Genomic DNA, 27,806 nt, shown 5'->3' on the forward strand with positions numbered 1-27,806 from the left:
ATAATGCGTGCGAAAAATATCCATTAGATTATTTTTTTTCCTCGGTGTCTTTCTCTTTGAAAACATAAATTTATCTGATGCGATCTTTCAATTTCGCTCCATATAATTCGATATACGTTTATTTATTCGCATGTATATACTCAAATTATTAGTCTAATTCTTGAAGCAAAATAAATATCTGTACAAAGATTACATATCGCGCCGTATCGAGAGATCGTAGCACTCCACGCGTTAATTCAACGCCTATAATTATCAAGATATTTATTGAAAAATAATACTTTTTTGTCGACAAGCGATATAATCAATTATCAGTGTGAGCTTTATCGTAAATGCAAAGAATCATCTTTGTTCTACGAAGTAAACATTTGCAAAAACGCAAACACATTTAATATATATATATATATATATATAGGTATATAACAACATACGTATAAGTAAAGGCTGCAGAATGTTTTACTTTTTTTTTTTTTTTAATCGAGCGCCTGATTTTTTTTGCATAAATGGTCACCTATAGGATGATTTTTACACTCCAATTAAAAGTCATTGTTATTAATTACATATTGCTTATTTTTTATTGTTCTATAATTTATTAATATTTGAGGACGATGTGTATATAGATTTACTCAACATTTTCTGAAAATAGTAAGAGAAAATAAAAAAATATTTAAAAAACGACAGAAACACGTTAAAATTACTGTAACGTGAGCTTCATTTTTTCGATACTGGAGTGTAAAATTCGCGTTAGGCGCCCGTTCCCGAGTTTCCTGTAAATAAGTTATAACTAGAGACCTACCGAACTTAAGGCATCGCTTAGATTTCCAATTTCCAAAGTGTATAGAATGTAGGTAAACCTCAACGCAGCCTAAAGGCAAGACATGTAGCCTATGGCAATTATATGCAAATCTCAGCAAGTTGTGCCTAAAACCTCAACACTGTCACCAACTAGCAGCCATCATCTCTACCAAATGAGAAGTGATGCGAGTAGAACACCCATCAATGAGTCGCGACACACAAAGCGAGAAATTTAATTTAGAGAAATAAAGCTGAAATTTAAATGGTTAGGCAATTGGATTTTTCAGATTAACCGGAAATTCCGTTTGATAAGAAACAGAAATTATCTTTTCTTGATTAGTCTCTCTTAATCTGACACTATCTCAGGTATTCCATGCAGCTTGTAATAGATAATTATTTAATATAGATAATTCTTCGTTTCTCTCTATTTTATTTTTATCTCGCGGTTTTTTAATTGCTATAATAATATAAAAATCAAGTCAATATTAACATTTAATAATGTTACATATTATAATTATGTGCCATTGTGTTCTCATTGAAATTTGTTATCTCCATCACCTGAGACAGGTAAATATTGCCTCATTACATGTTTGATCGCGATCGATGACGATCTACTTGTGACAGAGAGAGACAGAGAGAGAGAGAGAGAGAGAGAGAGGGAGGAAAAGAGGGAGGGAGGGAGAGAAAGAAAGAGAGAGATCGTTAATAACAAATAATGGCTGCGTTCCGATAGTACTGAAAAAGTATAGTTTACGTCACGTATACTACAGATTAAAATAAACACCTTCATTACTGACAACGAATATTTGAACGCAGCCAGTATAACAACTACGCAGTAATCTTAAAAAGCATGTAGTCTTAAGTCGACAACGCAGCGTAAACATTGCTGGATGTTGCCGTTGTATAATTAAACCTTCCGTAGACTTTAATTCCGTGAATCCAATCACAATAAGTTAAAAAATATCATGTTGTGGCAATATCAGTAATAAGAATAGTACTGATCATATTCTAGATTCACGCGTGCGCGAATGTGACCGTGCGTGCGTAATACGCGTGTGTGTGTGTCAATTTTTATCTATATCTCAAGTATATATATCATAACGTGATATCTCTCCACGAATTTTATATGAGCCAAAGAAATTGATAAAGGAGATTTCTAAAAATCGATCGAACAAAAATTCATGCTCTGTGCCGACAATGACTAATCGCACTCCATTATTCTTATTAACTATTTTCGTCGCTTTAAGTCTGACATTTGCGTATGATAACGCCGACACGGATGAAAATGAAAATTCGCACGATGTTTCCGCGCAGTATCGACTACCCAAGAAAATCGTTCCCATATCCTACGATCTATCAATCTACACGCACCCCACTGACGCGGATTACAATGGCCACGTACGGATTATCCTGCGAGTGCTCAAAAAAACAGATTTTATCGTGCTGCACACGGATACATTAAACGTACCAGCAAATGCATCTTTAGCGGATAGATCGGGTCAGCTGATTCGAATTTTGCGTTACATTCACGATGAAGAAACACAAATGCTTACGATTAAACTCGAGCGCGCACTAGACCCAGCGAAATACACGTTAGAAGTCTCCTTCAAAGGACACATCGCAAATGACGTATTCGGCTTTTACGCAAGTCTGTACGAAGTTGATGGAAAACTGAGGTAATATTCTGAGAGAGGACTGTTACACATGACTGTTACGTATTTTAGAGCTGCTACACGCTAAGTAGTTCGGAATAAAATCCGAACGGGACGAGAAGTTTGCGCAAAGATATATGAAGAGCTCCATGAAACGCTCCATTAGGATTCCTTTAAAACTATAATAATTATTAGCACGATATTTATCTCGCGTTATTTATAACAATTAATTTATATCAACTTTTATAAGATAACTTTATAAATATCTTATTTATTGTGTGTATTTAATTTCCTATGTTTTAATTATAGTTTGTTGCTCAATGGAAAGTGGCAAAGCAATTATTTATAGATATTTGTTTATAACAATAAGAACAAATTTTGACATTTATTCTAATTTCTTTTACTGCCGTACGTATTTTTTAGACGAATAGGCGTAACTCAATTTTCACCCACATACGCACGTCGCGCATTTCCTTGCATGGACGAACCGTATTTAAAAGCTGAATTCCAATTGCATATAGGCCATCATAAGGATCAAAAGGCGACGAGTAATACTCCAGTGGAATCTGTACGAATAGAGTTAGTATATAATTTTTTGAATCTTATCAAACTAAAAAATATGCTCAGGAAAAAATTGTGTGTTAAATTTAACACGTTTTACATGTCCCAATTTAGCTACTCTAATTTTTATGTTAATTTAACAGAAGGCAAATATGTAAATCAATAACACAATATGTGAAAAATTAACACAAAATTATAACACATGGACGCTATCTGGAAGCAAAGTTTATGTTAAATTTAATTAAAATAAAATGTTATTTTTTCTTGCAAATAATAGAAGGCATGAGCAATATATTTTTATAATACATAAGAAAATGTCGATTTAACAGATGGAAACTCTCGTAGAGAGGAAAGTAACACAACTTAGGTGTTTATTTTAATTAACATATAAATGTGTTATTTTAACTCTTAGAAACGTTGAATATTAGCTTAACGCAGAACAGTGAAAGTAATATAATGACAAACTGTTACATTAACACCAATGTATGTAAAAAATTTAACACAAAAATTTCTATACGGATAGAACTCAAATAAATGTGTCTAAATACAAATGTTATTTACTGTGTGTGCAAAGATATACATGAAAAATAGGAAAAAAATCGGGCTGTCTCGCTATCGCAATAATTGCAAAAAATTATACAGAAATGGTACCTACCGCGTGACCACATTCCGCCGCACGCCGCGAATCTCCACATACTTAGTAGGATGGACGGTGCACAATTTTGTCCCGGAACGATCGAGAATTTCGGAGGACTTCAAGATGTGGACGAGAGACTCCATGAAGTTTCGCGGATCGATGGCCTTGAATCGCGGCCAGGCGGTTTACGCGGCGCTGCAGACGTGGTTATCGGTGAAGAGCCCGCTCGTCAAGGTCGATCAATTCGCAATACCGGATTTCACTTTCAACGCGATGGAGAATTGGGGCCTCGTCACTTACAGGGAATCCGTGGTGCTGCACGAGGACGGGACCCCGACGAGAAAAGCGGTGAACGGACTGTCGACGATGGCGCACGAGTACGCGCACAGTTGGTTCGGCAATCTGGTGACACCCGAATTCTGGGACGTCGTCTGGCTGAAAGAGGGCTTCGCCACGTATTTTCAATACTTCGGCGTGTCCTTAGCGGAGCCGGATCTGAGAATGATGAATGTATTCGTAGTAGATTGCCTGCAGCCGGCCCTGCTCGCAGATTCCGACAATCATACGCGCACGTTGAACGGTCGAGAAGTTGGAAGCCGTGACAGCGTTAGGGCTACGTTGGATTTTGTCTCTTATAAAAAAGGTATATGCTACAGAACATGCGTGATCATTTATTTTCGTGAACTTGATGGCATTTACATTGAAAATATTTTCACTAATTGTAAAATTTCAAACAGAATAAAATGAGGAGAGGCAGGAATTTCGCCAGATATAGTTTCTGAACAGTTTCCGAATCTGATTCGTATTCGATCACCTTCGATCATTCAGTTATATGTACAGTTGTGCGTCATCTGTTCCTTACGCAATCCGTTGATCATATCGCTATATACGTGTAACGATTCCACAAAATAGATAGGGCTATCTTTCGATCATGTGATAATTTTATTTCACCAATGATTTATACTTATTTAAATCATACGCGCAAAAAATTAATTATTGGCGGCCGAATGTAATTTTTAATATCTTTATCTTTAATATTGTACGTTGCTCTTATTTTTGCATTTTAGCAACTTCGTACGAATTAAAACTTTAATTATCCATGTTCCTCATTTTCAATTTCAATTAAAACAGCGATTACACGAAGCCGCAAGAACTTACGTATGTTTATCTATATTATACTAAAAATTAAACACGCACAAAGTTAATTATGCTGTTTGAATATAAAATTGTTTTATATTTAAATATACAATTTTTCACATGAATATATTAATTTTAACATGTTCCGTGCCGGACTAATTTTACGTGATTTATTCTCTACGCCGCGTAGGTTACGGTGACCCGCGCAGTATATGTTCATTATAGTTGTTAAATAAATTGTGTTCCATAATAATTAGAAAACTAAAGAAATTATTTTATTAAACATTTATTTAATATTAACATTTAATATGAAAATACTTATTAATAATCAAGAAACTAAAATATTAAACGGCCTGAACGGAAAGTTCAGTTTGGAACATATTAATGAATAATATTAATGCAAAAGTATGATATTGTATACAAGATATTTTCTTTTTATTTTATATATATTTTACTTTTTAATCTTTTATTATCTAAAAGTGTGTATAATAATATATAATATTTTTACATATGAGCGTTTCAGATGCCAAATTTATAATGATCAACTGTATAAAATAAAAAATAGAGAAAATTTATAAAGTTATAAACTGATTATAGACACTAAGTTTTTACTAAAATTTATAAAAAGATATTTATAAACATAGAATTAATCATAATTTGGCTTCTGAAAGACTCATATAGCGCACAAAACATAATAAAAATAGATTGTAATATTGTCAAATTGTTATATTGTTTTCAGGTGCATCCATAATTCGCATGATCAATCATACCATCGGAAGTACAGCATTCCAGTTAGGATTACAAAATTACTTGCGCGAGATGTAGGTGTCTGTATTATAAAAATGTTTCTAAATTTTTATCGATAATTTTTTTAACGTAAACGCACAATCGTGATGCATGCAATTATTTTATTTTTTCAAAGTGATAACAACAACTCTTTTGCTTTTTGTCGTTAACATTGTTCTCATTGCAAAAATTTATTTTTATTATTAGGTCGTATCAAGCAGCCACTCCATTCGACTTGTATCGACACTTGCAGGCCGCATTAAATAGATCAGGACAATTGTACAAGCAAGTACCTATAAAAGACTTCGTAGAATCCTGGGCAAACCAGCCGGGATATCCTTTAGTGACCATTACGCGAAACTATACGACGAAGACTCTCTTCGCCTCGCAAGAACGATTTTACTTGAACCGCCGAGCGGCGCAAACAGATCTCGAAAAGTCGGGTTGGTGGATACCGTTAACTTTCGTTACCGAAAAATCGAATTCCACATTCGATCGAACTTCTACGACTGTCTGGTTGAAGCCACAAGACAAAAGCACGATAATCGGTTCCGCCGAGCCGAACTCCTGGGTGATTTTCAATAATCAGCAAGTCGGATATTACAGAGTCAATTATGACGAGGATAACTGGAAAATGCTTATCCGCTACTTGAAGTCGAACAATTTCAAAAACATACACGTGATAAACAGGGCCGCGCTTCTAGATGACTCTTTTAATTTAGCTAGAGCCGGTTATGTGAATTATTCCGTTCCATTTGATCTCGCGCGATATCTCAGGCGTGAAACCGAATACGAACCGTGGGTCGCTGCGGTAAATAATTTCAATTTCCTCAATCATATTTTAGCCTGTTCACCGCGAGTACAACGGCTCTTTCAGGTAAGCGATTATTTTCTAATATGAGCAACAAATTAACTCCAAAATTTAATTTATTAAAAAATTATTTAAAAAGTAGGTCATAAAATTTCATTTATATTATGTAACGAAATTAACAAATGCTCTTTGTTTTAAATGCTTATGTCTATTTCACCTTTTTTACAGTTTTACAAGAAATAATAAGAATACAGTATCAAATATTAACATTAACACATAAGTTTATTCTCTGTTTTCTTATTTAATTAAAAATTTTAATTATTTATTGTTGCACTCTATTAAAGATACTTTTTTTATCATTACAAACTATTAACTGCAAAATCTAATGATAGTTTTTTGATTTCTTGATGTTCTTTAATAATGCTTCGATGTAATTTGCAGAATTACGCAAATCGCTTACTTCGACCGATATCCGGTCTATTAAACTTTATGGAAAGTCCCGTCGATAGTTCGATAACAAAGCTGCATCAGGAATTGATCTTATCTGCCGCATGCTCGGTCAACAATGACCGCTGCTTAAGAACATCGAAAACTCTATTTAATTTTTGGATTTTCTCTGAGAATAGGTATGGTTGGTTACCGGCAAAGTTCTGGTTCATTCAACCAATACGGTTGTATACGTACACACACATTTGCAATATTAATATTTTTAACTAAAACTTAAATAAATCCAAATACTCAAATTAAAGCATATACAGATAATATAATTCTTGTCAACTCATCCATCGTTTCTAATATTTTATCTTCTGATAGGTATTTTCGCGTGAAGTACATTTTATCTTCGAGAAAGATAATTAATTGATTAACACACAATATACATTTTGATAGTAGTATATTTTATGCAGCACAATACCAGCAGATTTCAAGAGTTTCATGTACTGCGTGGGCATTCGCTCAGGTGATGATAATGATTGGCACACAGTTTGGAACCGGTTTCTGCGCACTGACTTACACGCAGAACAGGAGCTCTTACTGAATGCACTCGGATGTACTAAAACTCCTCATTTAATTGACAGGTGGATTCCAAGAATCGAATCACGTAGATAAACGTTTAAGATCAGATACTGAAATTTATCGATTTTCAGATATCTCAATACGTCCGTAACATATGGATTCAAACTTCGCAAACAATACAGAATGACAATAGTTAATGCTGTTCTAAACGGCAATCCCGAAAACGTTATTTATGCCATCGACTTTATTCGCAATAATTTGCGTACAATTATTAAATCGTACGTATCATGCATTATTTTCTCTAATTTGTAAATCATATTTTTTATTATATAACTTCACATGTTATTTTCTTTATTAAATAACAAACAAGTTGTCTCAAAAACAATTGTCATCTGAGAACCAAGATAGTATTGTTTATTACATTATTTTGTTGAAATGGCAAATATTTGATTGTGTACTATTTTTATCGGAAAAGTTTTCTCGGAAAATAGATTTTTGTGAAAAAATATTGATTAAAACCTTTTATTTTAATTTTTGTTACTTAGTAAATACCACCAAAGAGAAATATAATGAAATAGTTTATTTATTTGCAATATTAATTCTCGTATTTACAAAACAAATCTTGCAATACCGTCAATATTCTATCTTTATTTTTACAGAAGAGGAATAGATTTTTTAACGAAAATGCTTACAGCTATAGGCGATAAAGTTATTACGGAAAACCAATTAAACAAGGTATTAATTCATATACGAATTATTTAATTTAATATGTCAATCATTTTTCTTATATTCTAATAATATTCAAAATGATTTACTATTATATTAAATCAGTAAAATGTTTATAATGTTATAGCTTCGCTTATTTGTTGACGAGAACATTGAGGACCTGGGATCAGCATTGAATTCAGCAAAGAAAGCCATTGCCGTGTCTACTGCATCCCTAGCATGGATCAATAAATTTTTACCTGAAATCGAAAAATCAGTGTTATTTGGTTAGTTATTTAAAGATGTATTATAACATATACATATATATGTATATAATGTGTTATATATAATAATATATTATGTAACTAATAGAATATATCTTAATATAAATGTACATTGTATCTGTAATCAAATCTACATACACATACAAATAAACCAAATAAAGGGTTATGAAAAAATTATGATACTCTGTACCTCAACTTTGCTTCCTCAACTTTGAACAAAATTTACTTTATAAAATATATTATTTATGGAAAGTCTAATTAATTATTATTTTAATATCAATTTCCTGAGTGATATAAAAAATATTAGTTTAGACTACAATTATATTAAGATTTGTCGGACAAGTTATTCTCGTTAAATTATTTTCTTTCTTGTGTAAAAATTGACGAAATTTATATAAATAATTATATAAACATTTGATAAATCTTTTGTTTTTATTTGATCATGACAATTTCATCATAACAATCATCTTTGATATTGATTTATTCGTTACATACATTCGTTTGAGTTTTCCACAACATATTTTATAATTAAATCAAACTTTAGATAGAGATAATTTTTTCTACACAACATATATTTGCATGAAAACACGGAAGTGAAGAACTTTTAATATGTTGTTTTCTAAATGAAAATAGGGATAGATATGTATTTTTGTCTCAGGTTCTGATATTATAAAACTTCTCTAAAGTTTTATTTGACGATATAATCGTTTTCATATTAAAGCGTAGTAATTCACCATTTTACAGAATTTTGGCATCAGTTTTTTATATCAAATCTTCTATATACATGATAAAAGACTTTATTCACTAGTGTGTAAAAGCATAAAATGTTGAAACATTAGATTTTACTGACAACTATAAGTTAGCAACAGTTTTTTATATAAAATGTTTTGTACAAAGAGGAAAGAATTTATTCACTAGGGTGTAAAAGCATAAAATGTTAAAACATTAAATTTAATTGATAACAGGGACGCGTGTACTTGTTGCCATTTTTTATCTCTTTAATCTTCTATTACGGGAAGATTTTACGCGAACAGAACATGTTGCGTGAAGAATCGAGCGTATGAATAATAGTCACGATAGCGCGTGTACAGAGAGGGCTTTGTAATTAATTCTGAAACATGGTTTTTTTTTTAACATAACTTTGTTATATGTATATAGTTGAATTCGCAAAAACATAATCTTTAATTTAGTGGTTAAAAAATTTCAAAATGTCGAAAATAAATGTTTAGTGTGGTGAGGGTATTTAAAAAAATTTTAAATTTAAAAAAGTACTTATGTTATCGTTTTAAAGTATTCTTCAAACCATTCAATTTTTATTAAACACATTTTATTTATAGTTTCGGAGATATTTGCCCCCCAAAAAAATTTAATTTCAAAAAAGTATTTTACTCCCTAAACATGCGATTGGGCGTATAAAAAAAATAAGTGTCCCTTATTTTTATCTAGGAAATAATATTAGAAGCTCATCAAAGCTCATCATCAAAGAGAGACACTTCCGCGTGTGTTTTCTTACTATAACTCTATTCTTACATTTACATTTATGTTTTATTAACGCTATAAAAAGTTTCATACCTAACATATTACGTTAAAATTAAACGGGTTTTTACGTATCTATATTATAACCCTTGTATGCTTTGCAGACGATATCCTAAATGGATCAATCAGTTTTTATCTCTGTCTGCGTAAATATAGCGAGATAATAGAAAAAAAAGGTTAACATAAAATCTTACTTTATATAAAGTTATATATTTTTATGTACAAAAACTGAGGAGTATTATATTATAATATATTATATATTATTGTTAAATATTTAATTAATAAATTATTTTGTATACGTATGTATTTATTATTTGAATTAATAATAAATGTATAATTTTACTTAAAAAATTATTGCTGAATGAACAAGAAAAGAATTTTACAACAGAATAAACTTTGTCCTTGACTAATACTGACCGACTATAATTAGAACTTATATTTTAACTTTGGCAACAGGAAAATGATCGCAGAAAGTGAAGAAAATATGGTAAGTATACGAATACATATACCTTTTTTCGGGCAAAAAGTTAAAATTACAATTTTTTTGAAGCCATATTCAAATAGGGCTCTTACAAATCATTTCAATTTTTAATTAACCAAAAATAATTTGCTTGTTGTATCGATATTGCAGGAGTGCATTTGAAATATGATACAGCAATTTTTATCATAATCTTACATTGAATTACTTTTTAAAAATAAAATTAGCCTTATCTTCGGTATAATATTGCCTTAAAATTAATACGTAATAATTGTTGCATTTAAACATCAAAAAGAAAAATAAAAAATATACATTAAAGAATTTATATACATGTTTTTAGATTAACATGTAAATAGCTTCGCTTAAAGAGAAGTGATTCGTAATACAAAAGTAAAAATTTTTATAGTAGCGTTACAATATCATCTCTTTACAAATCGATGTAGCATATTGCTTAAGCAGTACCATTCGATACGTTCTGAAAGATATGATAAAAAAGTTAGATCTCTGACATGATATCTCTGACCGGGCTTGCCATTGATTGGTCGGATAACATTGTATTTTAGTTATCGGCGTTATCAGCGGTGTCGGCGTTAAAACTGTCCCGGAAATTTCGCGAGTCGCGTTCGAGATGGTCCACTTACTCTTTTACCTCGAAAAGTATAATACCTTTTGCTCTAAGAGAGCCTGGCGATAAGATTAAAAGTGGCAACGACATTTTTTTAACGACGACACGTTCTACCGTCACGGCCTTATAAGGCCCGAAACTTTGACCAGGCAGTCTTTCAACAAATCTCGCCTCTGCGGGGACGAGGAATCGACCCGCACGGCTCTCCATCTTTAATTAGCTTTAAGGTATGTCATTAATCATCATCGATTGCACCTCTCTTGTGAAACAATTAGTTATTTTAAATAAAAATAATATTTTTGTTAATAAAAGTTTATGATGCAAGCATATCCTTATCGAGAAACTTTATAATATTTTGTACAGTAACATTCAATATATAAAAAGAATTTATAAAATTTGATATAATTTCTTTCCTCTAGCATTTATACTTTTCTTTTATTATTATCAAATTCTTTCTTTAAACAAAACAAAAATAAATATTAAATTATGTTTTCTTAAATTATTTATGGGGAAATATCTGATGCATTTTATCATTATTCGATTGTATCTCAATTATATTACTTTCTTGTATTACGTACTCTCTTAGAAGCAGATTGGATCTATGTTATCACAAAATTTTTCCGCTTACATAGGTCCGATGTTAACGATGAAGTCCTTCCTGCCATTGATACTTGTTATAGCAGCTTGCTGGGCAAGCGATCCTATTTTCGATGACGTACCTCCTCAGCTCATTCAAGAAGTTCCAGACGACTATAGATTACCAGTCGACGATGTCGTACCTATCAATTATAAGATCACATTGGAGCCGATTTTCGAGTCAACCATAAAACAAAATTTTAGTTTCGATGGAACGTCTGTAATCACTCTCGAAATTAAAAATGCTACAAAAACCATAACGTTCCATGCCAAAGAACTTGAATTCGTTGAGGAAGATGCTACTTTAACATATGAAGAGACCGACGAGAAAAGCAAAGAAAAAGTAATCAAAATAGCGAAACCAGAATTTTCTTATAAGCCGCAAAAGGACTTTGTGATACTAACTTTTAAAGATGAAATTGAAAAACAAAAAAATGCAAAACTATCTTTGAATTACACTGGGATATTAAATGACGACTTACGTGGATTCTACAGAAGTTCTTACCAGAATAAGGACGGAAAAAAGACGTAAGACAACAATTAAATTTCTATTCTAATTTTCGCTAAAAATTGTTAAATTTATTTTTATAATAATAAGAATTTGTTGCGCACTAAATAATTAAGAAACAACTTAAGACTAAAACTTTTATATTGTACATATTATATTGTATATTATGTAAGCTTGATATCATCAACTTAAAATTATGTAAAATCTTTCTTATTCTGTATTACAGTTTAAATAATTGAATCAAGATTGTTAAAAAAGAAAGTTAACCTTAATTATAAATTTAAGTAATACGGAAAATTTTCCAGTTTTTTAATTACAAGAATTGTTTTGCTCTTTTTGTAATCTTTCTTCGAAATTTTCTATTATAAGAATCGAATAATTAATTCTCTTTTTAGACAAAGTGGATAATGTGGAATTTTTTAAACAATGTTGAATCGAATTTTTTACTGACAAATCAATATCAAGATAAATAATTTCTTTGAAAACAAGCAATGCTATTTGTTAACAACCAAATGCAAGAAATGGAAAATTGTTCAAAATGTTATAATTATTTATATGTTACAGGTGGCTCGCAACAACTCAGTTTGAACCAGTAGGCGCGAGACAGGCCTTCCCATGCTGGGATGAACCGGAATTAAAAGCAACTTTTAATATTGCTATCAAAGTCCCTCAAATTCAGGGTTACAAAGCAGTTTCAAATATGCCTGTAAAGTCTATAAATAAAGACGGATTCACAGTTTTCAATCCGACGCCAATAATGTCCACTTACCTCGTAGCTTTTGTAGTCTCGGATTTCGAGACTTTAGATAACAAAGACAAAGACAAAACTTTTGGCGTTTTGGCGAAACCTACGGTAGAGGACAGCGCGAAAAAATTCGCATTTTATTATGGATTGCAAACGTTGGAGGAACTGAAGAGTTACACCGGCATCGATTATTACGGAAAAACAGGACAAAGCATGCAAAAGATGGATCAAATTGCCATTCCAGACTTTGCGGCTGGTGCTATGGAAAATTGGGGTCTTGTGACGTACAGGTAATGTCGGTCAAAGATCGTTGATCGAAGAACGAATAAGTTGTCTCAAAATACTTGCAATTTTAAACAGTTTTATTGATTAAAATTACTTACAAGTAATCAATTTTATATGGAATGTAAAAACTTTTGCCTTGCACAATCTTTATGCGTCTGCAAAACAAACGTGACTATTATATTTCTTTAAGTATTGATTTTAATTTATATAAGCCACAAATATTAAAATAATTATTATAAACGCGACAATGTTATTAGTGCATCAAAAAATAACATATTATTTATTTTTCAGAGAACCTCGACTTCTCTACGTAGTGAATAAAACAACCACGGCAGACAAGCAGGCTATAGGGACGGTAATAGCTCACGAGTTCGCTCATCAATGGTTCGGTAATTTAGTTACTTGCAAATGGTGGAATTCTATCTGGCTAAACGAAGGATTCGCTACCTTCTTCCAATATTATATTTCTGATAAAGTTATTCCAAAATTGGTAAGTACATAAAATACCAAATATTTTTGATTTCGAAAGTTATAATAATAAGAATGTGTTCTGTGCACTAAAGAATTAAGAAACAGCTATTATGTATAAATTTAAGTTAGTAAAGAACACGATTTACAATTAACATTGTAATTAATCATACTGCATTAAAATTGTATATAGAATCCCGATATTCTTAAAGAATTTACATGATAAAACTTGTGGTATATCACTTATCGTAATTAAAATTACCAGCCGAACTAAATTGCAGGATGAGGATGACGATTGGCGTCTTATGGAACAATTCGTTATTAAAAATTTGCAAGCATCCTCGTTCGTTGTTGATGCAACTAGTAAAACTCGTCCATTGAATCCTGATGAAACCAGTATACAAACTCCCGCCCAAATTAAAAGCTTGTTTGACGACATTGCCTACAAAAAAGGTACATTAATCCTTTCTTTTGTATGATAACGCATGAAAATGACATCATTACTCTACAATCATTACTCTAATTTATATTATTCATCTTTGCAGGCGCTTCTATTCTTAATATGATGAACGGATTTTTGACGGAAAAAGTCTTCCAGGAAGGACTTAAAAAATACCTAAATGATCAGTGAGTTTATTATAATCATATTTAAAGATTTATATTTATGAAAATAAGGAAAACGTTTTCTTAAACATTTATATTATATAAACATTAAACGATGCAATAATTATACTTAATAAACACACGAATTCACCACTTTAATCTTATTATCTTTTGTGAGACATTTTTAAACGCCTCACAAAATCTTTATATCAGCTATTTTATTAATATTAATATTCACTTAAAATCAATGTAACTAATAACTTAAAAAAAAACTATCAAATAGGATTGACTATCATTATACTTATAACAAAACTATATATGTATAAGTTTTAAAAGTTAATTTTTTTTTAATTTTTACTTGTGACCATTACTGGAAGTAATTGCAGTTGTGTGAAACATTTAAAAAAATATAGTCGATAAGATAATAAGACAATCATAACTTCTCGATTTTAGCAAGACTAGCAAGAGCAAGGCCGTTACTTCTGATGACCTCTTCAACTCTATCCAAAATTCCGATAAGAAGAAACTGGCAGATTATTTGCCGAAAGGTGTTTCACTTAAAGAAGTTATGGACAACTGGGTAAACAAACCTGGATATCCTGTTGTCACCGTCACATGGAATGCGACATCAGAACAATTTGATGTAACACAGGAACGATTTTTCTTATTGAAATCACCGAAAGAAGATGAGACTGAGTGGTATGTACCCATCAATTTTGTAACGGAAGAGGATCCGGAAGAAGTGCTGCCCGCGGATAGAAAATCTCGCTGGTTGACCGAAAAAGTTATGTCAATCGAAAACTTGAACAAGACAAAATGGATACTTTTTAATAAGGATCAAACAGGTATGTGGTGATCATCGCTATCTTTTATTCATTGTTGACGATATTTGTGCATCTATCAATCGACTTGATATTTTTTTAATACTAACGTTACGTGTAAATTCTTTATAAGTGACAGAGCACATTGAAGACTTATTTCTATAATGAAAGTAGTTTATGTCTTGCTTTTTGAAATAGACTTTTGTATTTTATCATAAAATATTCTCTTCCGTAAATCTTTTATGTAACAAAATTATGTCTTGTACACAGTAATGTAAAACACACAAATAATATGATTTATTTATATTTTAATTATTTTATCATATTAATTAATTTATATTAGTGACTTATGCTTGTTTCATAATCATGATTATAAAGTATACAGAAGCAAATTTATCGCAAAGACAATGATTAAAAATTGAGTAGAACTCAAGAATACTAAACAATATTATTTTACAGGATATTATCGTGTAAATTATGACGACGAAAACTGGGTGCGTTTATCGGAGTACTTATTAACTGATTACAAAAATAATATAAGCGCGACTAACCGCGCTCAACTGATCGACGACGCATTAAATCTCGCGCGAGCAGGACGCTTGAAGTATACGACTGCATTGAATATTACGTCGTATTTGTCAAACGAGATTGATTATATTCCATGGTATGCCGCTGCCAGAGCACTCAATTATTTGGACAGCGTATTACTGGGCGGGAAGAACTACACAGCATATCAGGTAAGCTAAATAAGAAGAAATATACGCGATATTGCAGATGTACGCTGTTAAAGTAGTGTCAAATTATACTCAATTTGAGTCATTTTTAAAAATTCCTATAAGTTGAAGTGAACCAATAGAGTTAATACTGTTTTGTGTTAAAATAATAAATTTCGACACACACACGGTAGTTAAAAATAACAAAATGTTATTTAATTTAAGGTATTGCTTTAAATTTCATCCTTTAATATTTAACAGTGTATGTTTTAATAGCAAAAAAAAAAGGAAAAACGTTTGCGAGTGTCGTTCTAACCATTCTAATGCATCACTGAATTTCAGATATATGTCGCTAGTAAGACAGCAAATTTTGTAAAGGAAGCCAACTACGAAAATCCGGAAAATGGTACGCATGTAGATAAACTTGCCAAAGTGTTGGCATTAAACACGGCTTGTAGATATGGACTGGAGGACTGCGAAAAGTTCGTTAATGAGAGGCTCGCAAAATGGTTGGAACAGAAGCCTAAGGACAATAAACAGATGTAAGTCCGAAAAATTTACAGTTTCGTGAAACCGCAACTACGATCACATTATATACCTGCTGCAAATAACAATAAGATTTCTGCTTAGACCATTTATCGTACAATTTATGAGATATATGTTGTAAAACAACGATGCAAATACAATGTACGTTTTATTTTCTGGAATCATTTTTAAAAAATCTGTGAAGTTAAAAATTCTCTGCATTACAAAACGGAATACGTGTCTTGTTAACATCATGCGTATCTAATCTATAAAAATTGCGACTGCGTGCTTTCAGCCTGGTGCCGGACCTGAGGAGTGGAATTCTTTGCGCCGGACTGCGAAACGCAGAAGTAGATACATGGAACAAGACTCTAGAAAAGTACAAGACCATCGAAGACAAGGATGAGAAGGCGGACGTTCTGGCCGGTCTTGGTTGCGCCAAGTCCAAAGAAATTGCCAATAGATTCCTCAAGTCATCTCTTGAGGAGAATTCTGTCGTCGATGTTTTCGCTGCGATGAATTCGGTATGTGCGGGTAACCCCGAATCTTTCGACGTCCTCATAGAATTCATCAATACTTATATCGAAGATATCCAAAAGGCGTAAGTTGTTTTTCACTGCTTACTTTGATAACGCACGATACGTCGTGAATAAATTGATAATATAACGATTTCTTTACAGAGATAAGAAAGATAACTCGCGGCTCATTAGCCTCCTTAATAAACTTTCTAGCAGAATCGTATCAGCTAAGCAATTTACAGAGGTAACGTATTAATTTCTCTCTAATTTGATCTATCATGCTTTTATAAAATAAATAAGAAAATTAAGCATTTATTGAAAGACATACTCCTTCAGATTTAACATTTATATCGCACATATCATATATACGCAGTATAAATTAATTTTTATTAAAAATAATTTCAGCAATATAATTTAATTAATATCTATCCATTGAAAATTAACATTGGATAGTTAATATCCTCAGTTTTACATTGTCTCAAATTTAAACACTTTTTTTTAAATAGCTACGTGCCATATGTGGATACGTATCAGGTTGCGATAACGTATCTTTTGTGTAACTCAATTTTAGTAATTAGAACCTATGAGACATTTCATTTCTATCTCGTCCTTGATCACGCTCAGATATCTTATCTCAGAGTGGATTGATTAGACGTTTCACAATTTTGCGAAATATTGCTTCTCCAAAATATAGTCGATTGTCATCAACATATCATATTGTAGAAATAATTTAATAACATCAATGACTAATATTAACAATCCTAGGAAAAACTGTTAAATAATCGTTTTTGCATTTTTAGTTGTCGATACTCGTACATGGAAAACTGCAGGTGATCGATAAAGTTGAGGGATTAACCGTCGCGATAGAGAATCTTGCTTGGATAAAAAATTATCGGGAAGAAGTTGAGGATTGGATAGAAGAAAATTGTAAAGCATGCCAAAACATGCCAGACTCTGCCACTTCCATTACGTTGGCGTCGTTGCTTCTGATTGCGTCATTGTTACTCACACGATTCTATTGAAAAGTCAAATTTATCGTCGCGTGTGTAATATCTTTATTTGATCGAGTTAAACTTGATCATATTTTCTCAATGAAATCGATGTCATGTATAACACTTTTCCGATTCTTTCAACAATAATTCAATTGTTGAGACATTATCACGTTCGATTTTGTAAGTGAGAAGATGAGATTGCAGAAAGGTCCTGCAGAGGTATTATATATTACTTTCCCAATTTCTCATATTTGAAGTCACAAGAAATGCATAATATGAACGCGCATTTGTTGTAATTTATCAGATATCAAAGAGGCATTTGATAATGCTGATAACCATGTTATCATAATATTTAACAAATTATAGATTAGAGACCGAATATACAGAACCATCCTGTACTGCAAAAACTTAACACCGTATAATTATGCTGGAAAATTATTAAAACGTATAATATAGTTAAATATAATTGTGTGTACGTGGTATGATTGTAAATATACTGATTGCTATTTATACCACTTATATTGTAGCTTATTTAATTTATAATTATTTATGACCGAAATAAAGAAAGAGAAAAACATTTTTCGTCAAATTTTAGCCGAAAGACAATCGAGTTGAGATGTTTACAGATAGATTATTTTTAATTGTTAAATTATAAAAAGATTTTTTGCAATGTGTTTGATTGATTACTCTAACATGCCTTTTACAACATTGTAATTTGCCTGGTCGCAAAATGTATAATTAATAAAAGATATAATAATTTGTGTTACTATAGTTTGGGAGGGATTAACAAAATGCACGTCGTCAGTGCAAAATGTATAATTTTTATTATTATGTAAATATTAACAATATTCATAAAAAAACGTTACACGGATTGAACATCCTTAAAATGGTCATAATAATAAACTAAAACTTTGGTGTAAAACTTTGGTTTTTTAAACTACGAGTAATAAAACAGAGATTGTTTAATTTTTATACTTTGATTTATATTCCGTGTATTTTAAAATTTTTAATGTGTGACATAACTCATCGTTTCATAATATGAGACATAGGTCAATCGTGTAAATTATTCATGCTGTTAGACACGTTTGAAATAACAATGGATGACCGTCGAACTTCCGATTATCATGCCGAATACGAGGTTATAAATAGAAGACCAGAGCCATTTCCCTTCATAAGTAGAGGCGCTTTACTATCGAGTAGTAAGACTTTAGCCGCGCGCAACGTTTTGCGACTTGATTTCGGCAATTATATCACAATATATTAGTGGCAGAAAGGTAATATTAATCGTATACACTGACAACAATGAGAAACCGATTGCAACGCGAGAATTATCTCGTCGACATTTCGCCAAGCCCTCGATAAAATTATTACGAATTTAGATTAAAATGTCAATGTATATTCTTGATATAAATAACCGTAACATCACCTACATTCGCGTTTCTAAACACAAGACTTTCAACAATATATTTAATACCGTAATATAGTACATATAACTAAAAAAACGAATTTTATTGTATTTGTCAATACCCATCGGATTAAATTTAAAAAACCGTAAAATATCTTAGATATATAGATTAAAAATCATTTCTTTATTTAAAATTTTTTATATAAAAACATTAAAATAACTTTGCATTCTATTCTTTATTTAGAAACTAAGTTGATAGCTGCACAAAATTTATATCGACGATATTTATACAAACCTTCTCCTTAAAAATCAATTTATATTAAAATATTATAGAAGATAGGAAATAAACAAAAAAAATTTAGAATACAATGTAATTGGTCTTTTCCTTTTCTTATGAAATACGGTTTATACAGGTATTTGAAATGAGGGTTGGTATGGAGTTTCTGAAAGTATTAGTAAATGTCGGCCTAATATTCACCACTGTAACGGCTCTCCCTGTTGACGGAGATTCAGAAAATGACTTGAACGCAACAGTCAATTACCGTTTACCAGACAACGTAGTGCCGGTGCACTACGACATCGCATTGATACCGTATATTGAAGAGGATAATTTTATCTTCGATGGTGTATCCCATATCATCATCGACATCCGTCGTGCAACGCGAGACTTAAGTTTGCACGCATTGGAATTGGCAATAAATGAAACGGCGACGTCATTGATCAGCAGTGATAATGTCACCTACACACCGACCGCGCATAATTATGACGATGAAACCGAAATCTTAACACTTCACTTTGACGATGAATTACCGCTTGGAATTTATAGTTTAAATATACAATTCGTCGGTACTCTAAACAACGATTTGCATGGTTTCTTCAGAACATCGTACATCAATGAGAACGGAGATAAAGTGTGAGTATATATATTACTATATATATTAAAGTTTCAAAGTTATCAATTTTGCTTTCTCATAGAGGAAACTTTGTTTTCGTATAAATTTTTTTTTAGTTTTCGATGCCAATGTGTTCAAAATGTTCTAATACGTCGTAAAATCGCATTTCTTTAAAATGGCCATGTGTGCGTGCGTGTGAGCGTGTGTCCGTGTGTGCGTGTGTGCAGTTTATATTCTTTCAAATTTTTACATATGTTCCCTTCGTGTTTATGGAACACTAATTGCATCACGTAATTCTGCAGCCTAAAACTATTAAAAAAACATGCAAATTTCACTTACCGGCTGAAGGCAAAAATCTACGACTTTTACACACATCCTCCTTTTACATTTTTTATAAATATTTTTTTTATAACATCCTAGGTGGGGTTTTCCAACATTGGAAAACATAAGCACAACATAAGCACATATCGGGTCGATGTTCTTACAACATTTGAACTCCCAAAGCCAATATCGGTTTGACATTGTCCTGATTGTAAAATCCCACCTGTGTGCTACTGAGCTGACCTTCTACCAATTCTCTCTCTCTCCCAGAAAATGTCAAATTGTTATTCAAATTAAGTTTCTTTGTTTATTGTCCATTTCCTGTGAAGATTATATAAAAATATAAAAGTGTGCAAATTAGAAACTTACACATTGCTTTCTCATCATTTTTCTCGCTAATAAAGTTTTCTCTATAAAGACACCAATCTATTATATGCTAATAATTTTGTTAATTCATAGAGAAAGATTTACAAAAAATGATGAAGTATATAAGTTTCTAATTTGCAAACTTTTTTTATGTATTATCTTCGTAATTCGTAATAACACTTATTATAATCTTTTTGTTAATTTTGCAATTACCGTAAGATACCAAAATCTTAAATTCGCATAAGATTTAAAACATGCTTTAACATAAAGCATGTATTAGACCTCAGATTTATAATTGCATGAATATAATATTTTAAAAATGCTTTATTCTTTTATATAATTAAACATTTTTTATAATCTTTTTTTAAATTTATAATTATATATTTCCTTGCATTTTTTGAACAGAATGTTATCTAAAATATTTTTCTAAATATATATAACCATGTAATATAAATTTTATAAGTTGTAAACAAAAAATTAATTTTTAAAAACACTCTATTATGTCAAATTGAATTTATTCCAATCATTCCAATAAAATCCGATTATCAAATTTCTGAAAAATATGCATTTAACGCCCGCAAATTTCGTTCGAAAGTATCGAGTGACACTTGTCACGGCCAGATTGCAAGGAATGTATATAGTTCAAATATGATTTATAAACCGCATTTACACGTTCTCCAAACATTTCGCTTGTTTTAACATCTGATGAATTTATCCGTTATCGAAAGCGTGTTACATTGAAATGTGATAGGTGGTTGGCCGCAACGCATTTCGAGCCAACTTGGGCGCGACGAGCGTTCCCATGTTGGGACGAGCCGGCATTAAAAGCCACCTTCAACATCTCCATAAAACATCGTCGAAACTACACAGCTGTGTCAAATATGCCGATACGGGATCAATCTAACGACGAAGATGATATGATGTGGACACACTTTGACACGACCCCCGTCATGTCCACCTATCTCGTAGCATTCGTAGTGTCCGATTTTGTTCGTGTTCCTAACGCGGATGGAACGCTCAACATGTGGTGCAGATCAGCACTGGCTCCGCACTCAAAATTTGCGCAGGAGGTTGCTCAAAAGGCTAGAGACATATTAACGGAATATACCAACAGCACCGATAAAGTTCCGAAAATGGATCATTTAGCAGTTCCGCAGCTTACAGCTGGCGCCATGGAAAATTGGGGACTCATTATTTACATGTAACGCAACGTAATTTAAGAGAGATGTTAACAAAATGACTTACACATGTAGTATTCCCTTTACATAAAACAAATTTTTTTTGCTATTTTACATATTGCCAGATTACTGATGCATGCATGTTTGTGTTTAATATTGTATTTTATAAAAACTCTGTAACAGAAAATAGACTCAGAAATTTTCAAATCAACTCTTATCCCTTTTTATATTCAAACTATATTTTTAAAAATATAGTTTTAAACGTTTTCTATCAATTTAAACCGGAATTTAAGACAATTATTAAGCAATTTTGAAGAAGATATGAAATGTCTAACATAGAAATAATAAAAATGTAATAGAGTTATATTCAGGATTGAAAAAAATTAGGGAAAAAAATCCTCAAATTATAAACGGCAAATTATCAAGACCATAAAAAGTCTCATATTTACCTTAAACATTTATAATATGTAAACATTAATTATATAGTACACTTTTACAAAAAGGAGCAATATATAACTGTGTTATAAAATAATTTTTAGCGAACATGAATTTGCATACGATGAAAAGAAAGATACGTTGCATCGTAAACTAGCAGTAGCGGTGACGGCAGCACATGAAATGGCGCATCAATGGTTTGGTAATGTAGTCAGTCCGTTTTGGTGGTCTTACGTGTGGCTAAACGAAGGCTTAGCGTCATTCTTCGAAGAATATGTCCTCAACGAGGTTGATATAAATATTGTTACAATTGTCCTTATGCATTTGAATAAATTATTATAATATTTATGTGACAGATAGATTAAATAATATATTAAAATACATTGATTTTTTCTCTATATTTGACTGTAAAATATAAAAACAGAAAAAAAATAAATAAATGACTTATATTTTATCTGTAATTATTAGCAATACATTTTTGGCATAAAATTATTGTTTTATTCTAATTGAATTAAAAATGGATTTTTTAAATTGCTTGTTTATATTGGTAGTAATAATATTCTATTAATATTTAGTTAATTTTATTGAAACTTTCTAAAGTTCTGTATGCTTCTAGATTTTCAAAGAATGGCGAATAATGGACGTCTTTGTTATCAAGACTCAGCAATCAGCTCTCCATAATGACATTGCTAAGCATATGAAACCTATTACATTCGAAGTCAACAATCGTAAAGAAATTCAGTCACTCTTCTCTTATTCCAGTTACGGCAAGGGTGAGATTAAATAAATGTAAATGAATCCCCAAGAGTTCTCAAACGTATATATAACACAAAGTAAGAAAAAAGAAAGAGTAACGATAAAAAAAATTATATAAATATTTGCTATTTATTTATGTATTAAGTTTGTCACAAGAATGTAAAAAAAATGTTTATTTTTTAAATTGCAAAAATTAATTTTTTTACTCTCATGTCAGTTACATTTGCGAACTTATGCGGATGGTATCGTTGTCTTAACTACTAGTACACGCTTTATAATGTTAATTATCGCAGCACCCGCTATACTGCGCATGTTACAGCATACTCTTACCCCTGAGGTATTTCGGAACGGTATTATTAAATATTTACGCAAACAGTAAGTTCTATAATATATTTATTTATATTATAGAAATATAAATGTATATAAAGCATTTAATGTAATAATAATCTAAGTTTAATTCTTTATTTATAGTAGCATTAACAGTTTAATTTTCTTACTTTTTATGCACAGAAAAAAGTGTCAAATTAGCACTGATATACATGTATATACGCAAGAATATATAATCATAATATAAAATTATATCGCGTTAAACAAAAAAAACTTGCTTAAATGAAGTCATTTATATGGTTCAATCAAGAAAAAAAAAGTTAAAATAGAAAGATGATATTCTTATTAAAAAAATTATATGGAGAGGTAAAAGCCATAGTGGTGTAAGTCAAATTTTTTATTATAATATCGACTCATGTGCATAAATGCATCTATACACACGAGTCAATATTTTAAAAAATTTGACTTACACCACTATGGCTTTTACCCCTCCATATATTCTTGCGTATATACAAGTACGTCAGTGTTAATTTGACACTTTTTTCTTTTCTGTGTAATTTGTAAGAAATTAAACTAATGAAAAATGGTTCAATAATAAAATTATATTATTTAATAAACTTCAAATATATGTATTCTGCATTATCTTTCACGTTTGTTTTGCATTACATAGTCAATTTAGTTCGGCGACTTCCGACGACTTATGGAACGCCTTGCAAGTAGCCCTTGATGAATCAGATGTTCCACACAATGCCTATAAATTGAAAGATGTAATGGATATCTGGTTAAAACAAAGTCATTATCCTGTGGTACACGTGACTCGAAATTACGTTACCGGTAAAATGATACTAACGCAAGAACATTTTCCAAAGAGCGAAAATGAGAATATCGATAGCAATAAATGGTGGATACCTGTGACTTTTGCTACTCCACAAACGAATTCCGACTTCTCCTCTACTCTGCCCACTCATTGGCTAAGACCACAAGATAAAAATATAAGCATTGATGGTATCGATCCAAATGACTGGGTCATAGTCAACGTACAACAAATGGGTAAATATGTTTCACGTATAACAATAATTTAGCAACAATTTAATTTAATATAAAAAACATTTTTTGTACAATCTATGTGTAATATGACGGCGATTTTTCGATACAGTTTAAACATGAGAAAGAAATATTTAAACATGTTTCCTAATAAATCTGGAAAACATTTAATAATGTGGTCTGTAATTTAATTTTTAATTAATTTTTCAACAGGATACTATCGCGTTAATTACGATGATTCAAATTGGCGAAAAATTGCAAACTATCTCAATTCTGACAATTATACAAAAATACACGTGCTTAATCGAGCCCAAATCATTGATGACGCCTATCATCTTATGATGGCACGTCAACTCGACATTGAGATATTTCTGGCTCTCACAAATTACCTATCTCGAGAAACAGATTTTATAGCGTTATATCCTATGTTTAATATATTAGACTTTACGGTAGAATTTTACAAATTTCCAGAAACTAATTATTTCAAGGTAAGTAAAATTATAATTAATTAATAAAACATATATATATATATATTTAAAATTTAATTATAGACACAGTAGAAGTATTATCAAATTAATCTTTTTATAATTTCTACACATAGCAATATGTACTGCGTATTTTGGATGAAATTATTAAAAACGTAGGATACGAAGAAGATCCGGCCGAAGATAATCTTACAAAGCTGAAGAGATTCACTACTCTAAAATGGGCATGTAATTTCGGTCACTCCGAGTGCATGAGAATGGCCACCGTTAAATTAGATGAATTTCTTGCAAATCCCGAAACACATAGGTAATTTTATTGTAATCATATATATAGAGTTGTAATATGTGGCGCAGAGTGATGATAAATTACATTTAATAATAATAATGTACAGAGTTATACAATTTTTTTATCGTACATATATATAGAATTCCCTCAGACTTAAAAGAATGGATATATTGTAATGGTATAATGAAAGCCAACGCGTCTACGTGGAACAAATTAATGGATATATATTTCATCAAACAAGACAATGATATACTAGAATACTTGGCTTGTTCTGAAAATCCTGATATTTTGTTTAATTTTATAAATACAAGTGCTTCGAATGACATCATAATACAAAACAATGGTTACCATGTCATTATTCCAAGTATTATTCAGAAACATTCAGACAACGACGCAGTATTGGATTATATGTTAGGAAATTTAGATGAAATAACATATAATTATACAAGGTAATAACTAATAATATGTTTGACTAATTATGAGCATTGTGTCTTTTACCTACTAGTTGTAATTTCTTAATTTCTTTTATAGGATGCGCAATAATGACAGAATATTAGTTGGTATTATCTATAGCGTGCATTCTTGTGAACAACTTGATAAGGTAAATTATCTGAGATGTCACATATTTATTTATAATTAAATTTATTTACTTTGATTTTGCCATGTGAACAACTATAAAGACTAAATTTTGATATTATGCTATCATTATTAGAATAATAATAAAATAATTAACACGATATATACATTTGCTTGTTAAAAAAATCAAAATTTTGAAGTTTGTTAGTATATACTTACAACAAACAAAAAGTCACAATTTATTAATGTTTTTTATAAGTTTGATATTAATTTATTAGTACATTAATAGGTAAATATTTACCCTTACGACCCTCCCTCCCCCCTCAATGACCTTTTCCTACACATATATTGTAGAAGTTATTTTCTTGAATAACTTTCAGAAGGTTTTAGCCATCCCGTCGCTCGTAGTTTATTAAAAAATTATGAACAAAAGAATTTAAGAAATATAACAGTTTCAGTATTAAGGGAAGTAATTTGCTGATATGTGTGTATAGACAGCACACATGTAAACGGGGGAGGGGCTACCGCTCCTCCACTGCAAGCAGAGATGGGTAGGAGTGGACCTCGGTTCGCGTGGAAAGTTGAAAACCCGAACCGTAGAATCATAGACCTCGTTTCGTCCTATAAGCAGGGGTGGGGTGTATCTCGCTTTGTTTGAAAAGTACACTGCTGTTCTAGAGAATCATCCACGCGAAGCCAGTTTCACCCCCCCCCCCCTTCACTTCTGCTTACAGAGCGAAACAAGATCTATCATTGTACGTTTCGGATTTTCAACTTTCCACATGAAACAAGTATCACTCCTACCCATCGTTATTGCAGGAGAGCGAAGCCTCTCCTCCGCCTATATGTGTGTGTGTATATATATATATATATATATATATATATACACACACACATATCAGCAAATTACTTCTCTTAGTACACAAACTGTTATATTTCTCAGTTATATTTCAGGCCTCGTTCTCAAGATTACAATATGTAGTACCTTTTCAAGGTGCTAGAAGTCACAAAGCGTTCAGATTTTAAAAAACCCGCTCACTCTGGAAACGCTCAGTTTTCGTCATTTTCTTTTAGAGTAAGGGAACCTAGACCAGAAAGGAAAGATCATAGGGTGGAGAAAGCAGAAAACCAAATTTATTTTTCTAACAATATTTAAATTTTTTATTAAAAATTTATGAACCGTGCTATCAGGATGTTCTCAGAATAATGCTCTTTATATCATTGCTCATTTACAATATCTATGAAAGATAAAGTCATTGAAGAACGGGGGGGAGGGTTGTAGGTGTAAATACTTACCCTATCATTTATTACGTTATTCTCTTAAACTTTTTCTGAAAAAAAAAATTATATTTAACATATCTATAATTTCTGATATTGTTAAAATAATGATTTATGGACAAATACTTTATATCAGTTTTTTATGATGTGTATAATTAAATATATAATAATAAAATTAATATTAATTTGTGATGTAGATCAACGACTTCGTGAAAAGTAAATTCGAAGAAAAAGTACCTGAAAATATTCAACGTGTAATGGAACGCCAAAAATCGGAATTGGCGAATGTACTTAACAAATTTTCATCATTTATAATAAAAGAAAATAAATCTATAGAAGAAGCATAACCAATTAGAAGAAAATAATTACAGTATAGATATGTATATGTATCTACGTGTATTTTTAATATTAGTTTTTAAGCTTATCAGAAAGAGTCCCTTATCTCTCTTTTCAACTTACAATAAGTTAAGATATTATTTTATACCAATATCTATGTATATCTATAACATAAATATAATCTTTTCAAAGGTTTTTGAAAATTTCCTGAGACATTATCAAGCATTATTTAACAAAATAAAAGGTAATATGTTTCGTCATTCGATTTTCATTCTTAAAGTTTTATTG

General features: G+C 31.1%; 2 protein-coding genes across 2 annotated transcripts; both read left to right on the plus strand.

The window, feature by feature from the left end:
• The first annotated feature begins 1,639 nt into the window (after positions 1-1,639).
• On the plus strand, positions 1,640-8,560 carry LOC139822994 (aminopeptidase N-like). Its single transcript, XM_071795245.1, has 10 exons — positions 1,640-2,468; positions 2,868-3,023; positions 3,648-4,285; positions 5,519-5,600; positions 5,773-6,442; positions 6,818-7,002; positions 7,282-7,452; positions 7,522-7,668; positions 8,050-8,125; positions 8,244-8,560. The coding sequence occupies exons 1-10, from the start codon at positions 1,990-1,992 to the stop codon at positions 8,385-8,387; spliced, it is 2,748 nt and encodes a 915-aa protein (XP_071651346.1). The 5' UTR covers positions 1,640-1,989; the 3' UTR covers positions 8,388-8,560.
• Positions 8,561-11,031: 2,471 nt separating this feature from the next.
• LOC139822732 (putative aminopeptidase-2) lies at positions 11,032-27,713 on the plus strand. The gene is made up of 23 exons (XM_071794685.1): positions 11,032-11,245; positions 11,651-12,182; positions 12,727-13,197; positions 13,484-13,682; positions 13,942-14,113; positions 14,206-14,287; positions 14,717-15,108; positions 15,544-15,821; positions 16,140-16,339; positions 16,618-16,923; positions 17,003-17,084; positions 17,641-17,859; positions 19,651-20,150; positions 21,569-22,018; positions 22,535-22,718; positions 23,047-23,203; positions 23,480-23,561; positions 24,184-24,563; positions 24,771-25,045; positions 25,159-25,349; positions 25,469-25,777; positions 25,860-25,929; positions 27,380-27,713. The coding sequence occupies exons 2-23, from the start codon at positions 11,656-11,658 to the stop codon at positions 27,527-27,529; spliced, it is 5,676 nt and encodes a 1,891-aa protein (XP_071650786.1). The 5' UTR covers positions 11,032-11,245; positions 11,651-11,655; the 3' UTR covers positions 27,530-27,713.
• The last annotated feature ends 93 nt before the right edge of the window (positions 27,714-27,806 follow it).

Source organism: Temnothorax longispinosus, chromosome 12 (assembly GCF_030848805.1).
Source record: "Temnothorax longispinosus isolate EJ_2023e chromosome 12, Tlon_JGU_v1, whole genome shotgun sequence".
Taxonomy (NCBI): Eukaryota; Metazoa; Arthropoda; class Insecta; order Hymenoptera; family Formicidae; genus Temnothorax; species Temnothorax longispinosus.

What these genes read in the sequence shown, in the direction of transcription:
- LOC139822732 (XM_071794685.1), top strand. Translation starts at nt 11,656, where the DNA reads ATGTTAACGATGAAGTCCTTCCTGCCATTGATACTTGTTATAGCAGCT. An exon ending in CAGCTAAGCAATTTACAGAG is followed by an intron (nt 17,085 to 17,640) that starts GTAACGTATTAA and finishes TTGCATTTTTAG; the next exon opens with TTGTCGATACTCGTACATGG. An exon ending in ATAACATATAATTATACAAG is followed by an intron (nt 25,778 to 25,859) that starts GTAATAACTAAT and finishes TTTCTTTTATAG; the next exon opens with GATGCGCAATAATGACAGAA.
- LOC139822994 (XM_071795245.1), top strand. Translation starts at nt 1,990, where the DNA reads ATGACTAATCGCACTCCATTATTCTTATTAACTATTTTCGTCGCTTTA. An exon ending in CAAAATTACTTGCGCGAGAT is followed by an intron (nt 5,601 to 5,772) that starts GTAGGTGTCTGT and finishes TTTTATTATTAG; the next exon opens with GTCGTATCAAGCAGCCACTC. An exon ending in CGGAAAACCAATTAAACAAG is followed by an intron (nt 8,126 to 8,243) that starts GTATTAATTCAT and finishes ATAATGTTATAG; the next exon opens with CTTCGCTTATTTGTTGACGA.